The following is a 12,727-nucleotide window of genomic DNA, read 5'->3' as shown; positions in this document are numbered from 1 at the left end:
TGGATAGCCTTCATGACTTCTGCCTGCCCAGCAAACCCCCACCACCGCCCAGAGCATAGCCATGTGTTCATTTTATAACTGACACTGCTATCTGAATGCTTCCAGTAATTGCAAACGCTGCTCTCTAAAGTAAGGCTATAAGCCCCCTGTTAGATGCGGTGAGTTCATGTTCTGTAAAGTAGAAGTGTGCTCCACTTTTTGATTCTGTTTGGATGATTAAAACAATTAGTTCCCTCATCTGATTGTCAGCAGATCAGAGCTGCCGTCTAGCTCATTGTTTGGTTAGAATTGATACCACTTCCCTGAGATGTATTGATTAACTTGTTGCAAGTGTTTGAATAAACCCCCTTTAAAGAGTGTTTTCAAGCTGTCCACCACCTCTTCCCGCATGCTATTCATTTTTGTCTCTTTCCTTTTACTTCTCCACGCAAGGCGGGATGTTAAGAAAGGTGAGAAGAACACCATTGTGACGTCGTACAACAGAAACTTCACTGGGCGCAATGATGCCAACCCTGCCACCCATGCCTTTGTCACATCTCCTGAGGTAAAATGCACATGGACACCTTTATGCTTTCACTTTCATTTTCATAGAAATCTGATGAGTTTGTCACGATTGACTCATTAATGTTAGCAAATGCGAGCAAAGAGAAAACATTATGGGTGCAGGAATGGAAGCAATTACTGAAATGGGAGGAGGCTTGTATGAGTCAGTTGGGCAGAACGGCCTGTTTCTGGGCTATAGGCTCCAGTGAGTCAGCATCAAGACTCCAGCAGGATAGAGTACAGAGATGAAAGATTTGTCTGGATCTGCATTCTATTTGAAGTTTTCATTTATTGGTGTTTGGAGCTGCTGAGGGGAATGGTCTTTCGGGATCTTCCATGCTATAGGATTTGAATGTAGAATATGGGTAGCCTTCATGACTCCTGTCTGCCCAGCAAACACCCTCCTCCTTTTCTCTCACATGGGTATGCACGCGCACACACTAACCTGCCTCTCAGGTCTGTGTAAAAGTTTACAGGTATTGGATGGGGAGGAGTTGGGTGACCCATCTGCTATTGGACCTATTGAGGCCCAATCTGTTCCAACCCAGGTAATACTCAACTCCCGAAAGATTAGGGGGGTGGGGGGTGGAATCAACACCCTGTGGAAAGCCCGACAGCACTAGCTATCTGAGCTAGCATCAGGAAAGGTGATAACAAATTCTTTGCATTCTTCCTGGGTCATTGGAGGTACTGCCACCCCTTTTAATGCTTCTCATCCCAGCCATCCCCACCCAGATGTCTTTGCCGAGACTCTTGATCCTGGACATGTCTAAACGGTTCAGTTTGACGGCATCTCTTGTAATCCCAGCAGTGGCCACCACGCCACACTGGCACCACTGGGACCAATCCAATTGGCTGCCAGCACTCCAAGCCTGGATTTCCTATTGGGGGGGGTGGAAGTCTCGCCTTCATTGAGATGTACCGCACAGATACAGACCCCTCTGTCCAACTTGTCCATTGCCGACCAGATATCCTAAATTAATCTAGTCCCATTTGCCAGCACCTGGGCCATATCCCTCAAATCCTTCCTATTCATATACCCATCCAGATGCCTTCTAAACGTTGTAATTGTCCCCAAAGGTTTCTTAGACTAACTTCTGATGTCTCCGAAATACTTGAACTCAAATGCCAAAGGCTGTGCAGATCCACTGCTGTCAGACAATAGTGTCTCTCTCTCTCTCTTTTTTTTTTTTCCCCTCTTCTCTCTCGCTGATCATGCAGTCTCTGCCTTTGTGACCCTTCCTCCTGTTTTAAAGTGCCATTGTTTTGATCTTTTTTTCCCCCCAAAGTTCCAAAACAATGCAACGGTTTATAAACAGTGATTACTGCTTCTGGAATTCAAGGAAATCCACTCCAACACCTAAAATACCTTAAAGGAGCAGCGCTCTCAGCCACAACTTTTTTTTTTCCCCGTCCTCTATCTTGCTGTTTCTGGCTTTAAGATACCAAAGGGATTATGGGCAAGTGTCCTCTTACTGCCCCTGCATCCCCACCCTTTTAGATGGAGGTAGGGGCAGAGACTGTGGTGTCCATTTTCTGACACAATATCACTGAGCTGAAATGATGATGGTGTCTTTCTGCTCTGACAGAGACTAATAGCTTCCTCAGGATGTTATAATGTCAGTTATTGTGATGCTATTGAACTGGATTGATATTTCCAAGTAGTAACATGCACATGCCAGTGCAATCCTATGGAGGTTGTGCAGAAGCTGCAGTCCAATCGATTATGGTTTTCTGTTCCCAGATTGTCACTGCCTTTGCTATCGCTGGAACCTTGAAGTTTGACCCCGAGCGTGACACACTGGTAGGAGCTGATGGGAAGAAGTTCAAACTGAATCCTCCGGATGCTGACGAACTGCCCAGCAAGGTAACTGGCACTCTCTGACAGGCAGGCTAGCTATCAACATGCAGGGTTATGGTACGCTTTCGTTTTAAACCACACACACAGATCCTGTTGTTTACAAGGTGGTTACAAGTATCTCAAATCTGCTTCAGTTTCAGGGTCATAGAATCCCTATAGTGCAATAGCAGGCCACTCAGCCCATTGAGTCGACACCAACCCTCTTCCCCCTCCCCCCCCCAGAAGAACTATTCAGATCCTCCCCAAATACCCATAACCCTGCATTTGCCATGGCTAACCCACCTAGCCTGTACATCCGTGGACACTGAGGCAATTTAGCATGGCTAATCCACCTAGCCTGCACAACTTTGGGAGGAAACCAGAGCACCCGGAAGAAACCCACTCGGAGACGGGGAGAATGTGCAAACTCCACACACTTGCCAGAGGGTGGAATTGAACCCAGGTCCCTGGCTCTTAGTTCATTTTCAAATAGATTAATAATTACCAACCCACCGCTCCTAATTATAAAAGTTTTACATGAACCTCACCTACAGTGACACCATGTGAAATGGGAGCAGGAGTAAGTCTTATTGGCCCTTGAACCTGCTCTGCCATTCCATAAGATAGCTGACCAACTAACTTGCTCTGCTGTGTTTTTTGAGCAATTCCCAAATATCTGTCACTTTTATTCTTGAATCTACTCAGCACATGCAGCCCTCTGGGGAGAGAATTTCAACAGTTAACACCACTTCAAGTGGTGCAATTTCTCTTCGCCTCAGTCCTAAGTGGCTGACCCATTTATCTTGTGACTGTGACTCCAGTTCTCGATTTTAAGACTGTTTCACATCTATTGGCATCCTCTCTCTTCTCGTGCTCTCTCTCATATCTGTTACAATCCTTCAAGCAGAGAGGCAGGATAAAGTCTGAAATTCTTGAGACATGGTGTTTTCCCTAACGTTTAGGGACATATGATCATGATGCCATCATTCAGCCCACATTTTGTGCGTTAACAATTTCTAACTCATTACTGTCACCAGCACCTTGTCACACTCCGAGGTTGCAATCTCAGCATCCTGCATATTGTTTTATTCTCTTTTGGAAATCAGTTTAATTCCATAAAACCATTTTTTAAAAAAAGATCAGGTGTAGGCCATTCGGCTCCTCAAATCTGCTTCACCATTCAATAGAATCGTGACCGATCCAACATTTGTCACATCCACTTTCCTTGATCCCCTGACTGATCAAAAATCATATCTATCTCAGCCTTAAATATATGCAAGGACTCTGCTTCCCCCCCACCCCCCCAAACAATACCAAATGGCAAGGAGTTCCAAAGACACTTGACCCTGTATGATAGGAAATTCCTCCTCATCTCAGTCTTCAATTGGCACACCCCTTTATTCTGAGACTTGTTCTGTGGTCCTAGGTTCTCCCATGAGGGGTAAAATCTCAGCATTGACCCTATCAAGCCCCTTAAGAATCCTGTATGTTTCAATGTGATCACCTCTAAATCTTCTAAATTTTAATCAGGAGAGTCCTAAACTGTTTAGTCTTTGCTCATAAGACATTCCCTACTCCTGCTCCCTTGAAAAAAGGACCAACATTGAATTAGCCTTCCTGATTACTTGCTGCACCTGTGTGCTAGCTTTCTGTGTCGAGTATAAGCACCCCCATTTCCCTTATGTGTTGCAGCTTCTGCAACCTTCTCCATTAACTAATACTCTGTTCCTTTTTTGTTCTCCCTTCCAAAATGAACAAATTCACATTTTCCCCACAGAAAAACAGTTTTAAAAAGGATTATGCTCCAGGTTATTTATCGCACAGCTGTTTGAGACCTTACTATTTTCAAAACGGTTGACATGTTTGGCTAAACGACAAGAATTATTCATTTCCAAGTTATTCATCTACATGATGCACTTAATGTGTGCAAATTGGTGGAAGCTTTTCTTTCACTATTGTGACTGTTACAAATATTAGACTATTAAACTGTGGAATCTTATGCCGTGCATTTCAAAACAATATTCACTTGGTATTTTTGCAGAACCAAGCCTTGTGGCACATCTTTCACTATATTTTCAGTTCGGTGTCAAAAGCTGCTCACCACTTGGTTTTATTGTCATATTTTTATTGCCGTCTGATTACAAGTGAGTGAAGTGTTGACGTTTGTGTATGCCCAGCTAGTCATCACTTCCTTCAACAATTGTTCGGGCAGCCCATCCCTTCGCTGCTTTCGATTTAGAAGGAGGCGGTGGTGTAGTGGTCATGTCACTGGACTAGCACCCCAGAACCTCAAGGCAACATTCAGGAGCAGCACGGTGGCTCAGTGGTTAGCACTGCTGCCTCAGCGCCAGGGTCCCACATTCGATTCCAGCTTCAAGCGACTGTGTGGAGTTTGCACATTCTCCCCGTGTCTGCATGGGTTTCCTCCAGGTGCTCCGGTTTCCTCCCACAGTCCAAAGATGTGCACGTCACGTAAATTGGCCATGCTAATTTGCCCATAGTGTTAGGTGCATTAGTCAGAGGGAAATGGGTCTGGGTGGGTTACTCTTTGGAGGGTCGGTGAGGACTGGTTGGGCCAAAGGGCCTGTTTCCACTGTAGGGAATCTAATCTAATCTAGCTCTCCAGTTGTTGGAGCTATAAAGATCTACTGTCTTGTATCACGTACTCTGAGGTTTTCAGTGAGATGGAGGAGTGTCTTTACAGCATGTATAAAATTTGTGGTATCCACCTTGTGTATTGCTGAGAAACATACAGTCGAAGGTTTTTGTCCTCAGGATAGATGCAAGAGAGCCATATTTAAAGGCAGAGCTAATAACTTTTACTGCAAGAGAAAATCAATCTCAACCATTCAAAGTTGACCTGCCAACCAATCAGCACTATTTTCCCATGTAGCATTTTTCCCCTTTGAAATGGGGTGTTCCTGTGTCTGTTCTGATGAGTGCAAGCTGAAAGGCATGTCTCTTTTGTTTTTCTCTGTAATACATAGAGTATAGTTTCCAGATGGTGGACAAAGCATTAATCAAATTAAATCTCCAGGTGAGCTCATGACCAATTTAAACGTTGTCAATTTTGGATGCAATGTTGACTGAGAGAGCCCTACCAATGGTCTTGGGTTACTCAGCTGCTGATCAGGCTTTGCATTCAGATTTGAGCGTGACTAGTCCGGTTGCATGATCTTTGCTGAGTTACTTTGCTGTGCAAGGAGGAGGTAAATGGGGTAGAAACACTAAAATTGCTTTGGTGATCCTGAGGGAGGGGGAGAGGTTTTTCCACTTCTGGGTAGTGACTATGCTGGATAGCACAAGTAGATCTCAGCCAGAGGATGGACCAGCCTCAGCTGTGATGCCCCTCTGTTTAAGTAACCAGTTGATTCTTGCTTACCTGCAAGACGTAGGGCTGCTTGGGTGCAAGAGTGACCACGTTCATCTGCCTGGTGTATGTGGGACCACACCCAGCAAGATCAGCACCTATTTAAGGAGAAGGAAGGGGATAGAGGATCAATAGGTGGTTTAGTGGTTAGCACTATTGCTTCAGCACCAGGGACCTAGGTTCAATTCCAGCCTCGGGTGACTGTCTGTGTAGAGTTTGCACATTCTCCCCATGTCAATGTGGGTTTCCTGCATGTGCTCTTGTTTCTTCCCACAGTCCAAAGATGTGGATTAGCCATGTTAACTTGCTCCATAGTCTCCAGAGATGTGCAGGTGAAGTGGATTGGCCACGATAAATGTGGGGTTACGGGTTAGGGTGAGAGTGTTGGTGGGATACTCTTCGGAGGGTTGGTGCAGACTCAATGGGTCGAATGGCCTGTATATGCAGTGTAAAGATTCTAAAGTGTGGGGAAGAGAGGAAATTGCTGAGAATGTGTTGAGAGGTCACTGAATGTTTTTTTTATTTCTGTCTTGAAGGGCTTTGATCCCGGTGAGGATACATACCAGTACCCACCAAAAGATTCCAAGGGCATCTCTGTAGTTGTGGGCCCAGAAAGTAATCGGCTGCAGCTGCTGGAGCCATTTGACCGGTGGAACAACGAGGACTTGGTGGACTTGAGGGTGCTCATCAAGGTCAGTTGCAGATTGTGAGAGAACCGCTCCTTAGTTTATTGAATCGTTCATGGTTGTCGTGGTTCACTTATGTCCTTGGGAAGGAAGTCTGGCCTGTGTGTGTGACTCCAGTCCCACAACAATGTGGGTGTCTCTTAACTACCCTCTGGCAATTGGATATGGGCAATAAATGCAGACCTTGCCATCAACACCCACATTCCACATCCCACAAGGGAATGACAGAAGAAAAGGTGCAAAACCATTTTTGTTAAGAAGTTAGTCACTTCTTCCTTGTTTTTGAATTCTGTGCCACTGTTTACGAAGCCCAGGATTTCGTATGCACACTTCCTCACCCTTCCCCTACTACTTTCAGTGATTGTGGGCAGAAACCTCCAGATCTGTCTGTTCCTGCACCATCCTTAGAAGGCTGTCTGATATTCATTGTAAGAATGTACTTCCCTTTATCTTAGCACGCAGGTCTTTCAGTCGGGACTCGGTGCAGTTTGAATATATTGGAGCATTCCACCTTGTCTTTGGAGCCAACCCAACCTAATGGAATGGGATGGAAGACCTATTTTTCTCTCTCTCTCTCTCTCATCCTATCTCCCCCCCCACCTCTCCCTCACAACCATTAGAACTATAAGCATGAATTGATGGTGGACGTTTTGATTGGAAATGATGCTATTTATCATAAATGTCTACAAAGGCAAATGTCCTTATTACTGTCATTTGGAAAGGAGGAATGGTCTTGACTGACTTATTTAGAAACTGCTATTCTTGGTCTGTTGTAAAATAGACCATTTGGGGTGATTGATACTGACTGCAGAAATGACATGAAGGACATGTTCTATTCCTAGATTCTTTCCATGGATGACAAAGATGTGGCCTTTGGTCCTCTCGTAGGAAATCTGCATCCAAATATTGGCACATCTCTGGATTTTAACCATTGGTCTGGGAATTAGTTGTTCTGACGCTTTCCCCATTGTGATTTGTCGCACTATGTTTTAGGTGAAAGGCAAGTGTACCACCGATCACATATCTGCTGCTGGGCCTTGGCTGAAGTTCCGTGGGCACCTTGACAACATTTCAAACAACTTGCTCATCGGAGCTGTTAACATCGAGAATAACAAAGTCAATGAGGTCAAAAACTACCTCACTAACCAGTATGGGCCTGTGCCAGAAACCGCTCGTGCTTACAAGGTACATGAGTCTGAGGAAGATCTCTCGATCACTCATTGTCTTTAGCTGGTCAGTGTCAGGCAGAGGTAGGAACTGCTAGGTTTGTTGGCCCTGCGCTAAAGAGAAGGAAGATCTGAGTGACTGCTGCAAAATGCTGCCCTAACAATGGTATCAAGACTCTGGCTTTGCCCACCTTCATCACTTATCAGCAGTTAATTAACCTGAGCATGACCCTGTCAAGGTATCTGAGCACGCTGAGCCAGGACAGAAGGCAGAGTGGTTAAAAAGAGTGAACTAATCAATCTGTGTTAGACCCTGACACCAGATTAAAAGGTAGTCATGATGTGGAGGATCTTGTGTTGGAACTGGGGTGGACAAAGTTAAACATCTCACAACACCAGGTTAGTGTCCAATGGTCGATTTAGAAATACAAGCTTGTGCTCTCAAAGCTAGTGCTTCCAAATAAATAACCTGGTGTTGTGTGATCCTTAACAGATTAAAAGGATCAGGGTATTCAAAAACAAAGCAGTTTGATTCCATTACATCTAAAAGGGTAAGAGAGAGAAAACAAGTCGGCTGTTTGACCAAGGGAGTTTTCAAGTGGTCACGTAGAGCCACCTTCAGGGAAATGTCCAATCAGAGTTAGCGGTGCTGGATTAGGGTTTCAGAGCAAAGTCTAAAGTTCTCTTTGGTCCTTCCCCAGAAACAAGGCGTCAGCTGGGTGGTGGTTGGTGATGAGAACTACGGTGAGGGCTCCAGCAGAGAACATGCTGCCCTCGAACCTCGGCATCTCGGAGGTCGAGCCATCATTGTCAAGAGCTTTGCTCGGATTCACGGTAGGTGGATGCTGTGGAAATCGAAATCTCTGAAACAGTCAGCCCATTCACAAAATGTAATTGGTGCATGTGACAGCTACGGAGGAATTTAATGCTGTTTTTTTAAAAAAAAAAGACGAACCATGCATTGCATTGTTCATAGACTGAGAGTGACTGTAACGAACAGATCCGCTGTTTGTGCACCCACTGTCTGTATCCAAGATGCTCCTTTGCAACAGTAGGTTTAACTGAAATAATGTGGTTCTGAGTTAGAAGAGATTTCTCCTTTTGGTTTGCTCAGTGGTAGAAGCACAGAAGGCCATTGCTCTGCTCGATGGCTCATCATCACCACCTTCTCAAGGGCAATTCGGGAAGAGTTATAAATGCTGGCTCAGGCAGCAACAAACCAGAGAAAAGGGGCAGAGATTGGAAACGTTCAAGGCTTAGGTTCTCTGCCCTGTAACCTGGGCTGCATGTGATATTATGGGGTCCAGCCTACTACTGCAGCTTTTCATTGCCTGTCCAGCGACAGTGTCACTGCGAGAGTAGTGGTTGAGGTGGGCTGAAGAAGGATTTGTCGTCCTCGATGTGTCATTGGGCCTTGAAGAGTAGAATGGAGAGAACAGGTTATGTAGATCCCAGGCACCTATTCCCATCGGTACGAAAAACTAGGCAATGGTCTAATTGCGATGTCGAAACTGACAGGCTAGATTTTTTAAAAAAAATAACTTCCTATGAAAGGGAGTTGGGAAGAAAGTGAGGGACAGCATATGTGTGCATATCATACAGGAGTATCAGCCTAGAAGGTGGCACTGGAGATACAGCCTCTGGCCGTTTCTACCAATGGCAAGTCCAGCTGACACTTTGTAGCCCAATCCTTATACCGTTTCTCTTTGCAGTAGGTGAGAAGTCACCAGGTGCAGTGTGAATTCTGTGGTTTCTTTGCAGAAACTAACCTGAAGAAACAAGGTTTGCTGCCTCTGACCTTCAACGATCCTGCTGATTATGACAAAGTGCAACCAGACGATCAAGTCTCCATCATTGGGCTGAAGGATTTTGCCCCTGGAAAGGTCGGTACACCGAGGTGGACTTCTTTCAGCTTGGAGCTCCCTTGACATTTGTTCAAACATGTGCTTACAGGTTTAAAGAAAACCAGATGTAACAGTGAGCGTGAAATACTAGAATTTATCCCATCCATTTCATTCCCGCTCATGTTTCATCCATCACATTAAGGTTTGTTTATGTTATTTGTAAAGTTAAGACAAGATGATGAGTATTAATTGTCTACAAGCACATATAAATGAGACTGGTGCAGTGGTAATGTTCCCACCTCTGGGCCAGGAGTCCTGAATTCAAGTCCTATATGCACTAGAGCTGTGCATTAACAGGTTGTTTAAAAATATTCACATATTCATAAATACAGAGGGACTGGGACACTGGGCATGTTTGAAAATGAACTCCAAAACTCTGCAAACCAACAAACTCTATGGAAAAAAATTGAGGCTTTGTTTTTACCTCGCCAGATGGCTTGAGGCCTATTAATATTTATAGCATCTTGCTGTTCTAAATCTCCATTATTCAGGAAAGCCATTTTACCTGACAACTTTCTCCTAATTTTAATACCATATACTCATTTTCTAATTTTAATCTTTACATATGGTTTTACCTTGAGCTGAAAAATGTGTTGCTGGAAAAGCGCAGCAGGTTAGGCAGCATCCAAGGAGCAGGAGAATCGACATTTCAGGCATAAGCCCTTCTTCAGGAATTCCTGAAGAAGGGCTTATGCCCGAAACGTCGATTCTCCTGTTCCCTGGATGCTGGCTGACCTGCTGCGCTTTTCCAGCAACACATTTTTCAGCTCTGCGTAACACCTAGGCCATCGTCTGATTAATAGTTTGCCTATTATGTGGGAAATGACTGTGGGCTTCACTAATGCATGCTTAACATCAGGATTATAGGCCTGGTTAACACACAGGCTGTGCTTGAGGACGGGGTGTGTCTGAGAGCTTGTTCTTGTGGCTCAGAATCAGTGATCCCTTTACCTGCACCCTCTCTTAGCAAGCTAAATGTGTCAAGGAAATAATAGCACAGAACAGGAATTCAACATCTAGCCCCTTGGCCTGCTCTTCCATTTGTCAAGAGCAAAGCTGATCGACAGTCTAACTTTGTATGTGTTTCAATGTTGAAATCCGCTAGTGAGAGTGTGACACCAGTTAGTTACGTCTACTAGATGTCAGAGTTGTTTTTGGACCACAGAATCCCTGTTTATCAAATACTTTCAAAGGCCTGAATTCTCGATCAAATTAGAAAGCAGAAACTTCATTATATTTTTCTCGAGACATTTCAAGCTGTGAATTTTTCCACTTGTAATATTTCTTAAATTGTTGAATCTTAGATTTTTGACAGTCAGGACCTCCAAGGGGAAGAGATTCAGATTTTATTGTCATGCAAGCTTGAGCACAAGAGTGCAGTGAAAAATGTACAAAGTTGCCATTCTCAAGTTCCATGTTAGTATACAAAAGACAGGATTAAAAACAAAAGGAGAAATAAAAGAGACAGCCAAAAAGAAACATCTGTCTTCGTGCTTCCAGGGTCCTTGCTATCAGAGAAATAAAGCCACAAAATCTGTCCCTCAGTCTGCAAACTCTCAGGTGCCCGAATCCCCCACATGCTGCCATAGCCATGAGATGCTGGTGTTGGACTGGGGTATACATTGGGGTCGCAACCACCTGACGAAGGAGCAGCGCTCTGAAAGCTAGTGCTTCCAAATAAACCTGTTGGATTGTAACCTGGCGTTGTGATTTTTAACATAACTGTGAGAGATATGGAGAAGTAGGGGTTAGATGAAGTCAGACAAAACTGAGTTTGTAGGAAGAAGACTGAATTACATAGAAATTACAGTCTGACTGGTCCGTACCAGTGTTTATGCTCCATCTTAATCTCACCCTGTCAATGCACTACAGCCTCGAGGCCCTGGGAACGAAGTTATCATGATGTGGCAAGTAAGGAGAGGAACAATTTTAAGTACAACTACCAGAAAGGAAGGGCAATAGCATTGTACCCAGCCTAGTTTATTCATCGACAGTAGCTGGGTGCCTTCTGTGTTAATTTAGTCACCCTCACCACCTCCAGGCAGGTCTCTCGTTTCTTATTGGTTCTTTTCTTCCTCATCCTCTTTCAGCCTCTCACTTGTATCCTTAAGCACAAGGACGGCAGCCAGGATAAAATCGTGCTCAACCACACCTTCAACGAGGGCCAGATTGAATGGTTCCGAGCCGGCAGCGCGCTCAACAGGATGAAGGAGTTGCAGAAGTAAAGCCACCTGCTCCCATAAGGGTAGGGAAAAGGGAAGACTGTGTGCCCAAGGACTCGGTTGTACTCGTGTTGCTATGCTCAGCCTTGATTGCTGCTTTTTGCAGCAGTGATACACACCATGACACTCAGCAGCTGTGCACAGTCCAGTCTGACAATCCCAAGTCAGCCTGTGTTAACCATCAATTTTAAAATATAATTTGTTCATTTGTCTCCTACCGCGCTGTGAAGTCAATGGAGCCTGATTTCTGTTGTCCTCTTAGATGGTATTTATTTTTTATTTTCTGTACATTGCATTTGCCAGGAGAAGCCAAGCTAATGAGTTTGCTTCCTTTTGAATGTTTCAAGGTGTCACCAAATCACGTAACATTCGGTTCCCTGTGGGTTTCAACGAAAAGACTGACCTAATAAAATTAGAAAACTGAAACTTATTCTTGCGGGCTAATAAATGATTTCTGTGGAAGGTGCGTACTTTTGTTTTCCAGAAGAACAGGGAACCCAGACAACTGGGGAATGACTGCCAGTCTGTGTAGGAGATTTGTGTGGCATTGGTAGGTTATATTTGCCTTATCCCAGTTCCTCTCAAAGTAATGATGGTGGCCCTTTATAGAATACCTCCTAAAACCTGTTCACCATCTACAAGGTACAAGTTAGGAATATGATGGAATAGAATCAATTGCTTGGATGAGTGCAGCTCCAACAGCACTTTAGGACAAAACAACCCACTTGATTGGCACCACCAACAGTGTGTACCGACTACAAGAAGTTCACCCAAGATCCTTCCAAACCCATGCCCACTTCTTTCTAGAAGGAAAGAGCAGCAGATAGATGAGAACACCACCCCCTGCAGGTTTCCCTCCAAGCCATTCAGCGTTCCTTCACTGCCTCTGGATCAAAATCTTGGAATTCCCCCTCTAACGGCGTTAGGGGTGTCCCCTCAGCACGTGGACTGCAGTAGTTCAGGACGGCCTCTCACCTACTTCTCAAGGGGCACCTA

At 44.6% G+C, this 12,727-nt stretch overlaps 1 protein-coding gene across 1 annotated transcript in view; it reads left to right on the top strand.

Annotated features, from left to right (window-relative positions):
• The window catches only part of aco2 (aconitase 2, mitochondrial), a 54,069-nt gene extending 41,908 nt beyond the window's left edge, over positions 1 to 12,161 (top strand). The window contains exons 12-18 of the mRNA XM_043679883.1: positions 433 to 544; positions 2,288 to 2,410; positions 6,290 to 6,445; positions 7,433 to 7,624; positions 8,307 to 8,439; positions 9,367 to 9,488; positions 11,600 to 12,161. Of these exons, the coding sequence (XP_043535818.1) occupies positions 433 to 544; positions 2,288 to 2,410; positions 6,290 to 6,445; positions 7,433 to 7,624; positions 8,307 to 8,439; positions 9,367 to 9,488; positions 11,600 to 11,734 (973 nt within the window). The 3' untranslated portion in view covers positions 11,735 to 12,161. The remainder of the gene's footprint in view (positions 1 to 432; positions 545 to 2,287; positions 2,411 to 6,289; positions 6,446 to 7,432; positions 7,625 to 8,306; positions 8,440 to 9,366; positions 9,489 to 11,599) is intronic.
• The last annotated feature ends 566 nt before the right edge of the window (positions 12,162 to 12,727 follow it).

This window comes from Chiloscyllium plagiosum, chromosome 39 (genome assembly GCF_004010195.1).
Source record: "Chiloscyllium plagiosum isolate BGI_BamShark_2017 chromosome 39, ASM401019v2, whole genome shotgun sequence".
NCBI classification, from domain to species: Eukaryota; Metazoa; Chordata; class Chondrichthyes; order Orectolobiformes; family Hemiscylliidae; genus Chiloscyllium; species Chiloscyllium plagiosum.
Note: the sequence above shows the minus strand (reverse complement) of the source record. Positions and strands in the feature narration are given on the sequence as shown.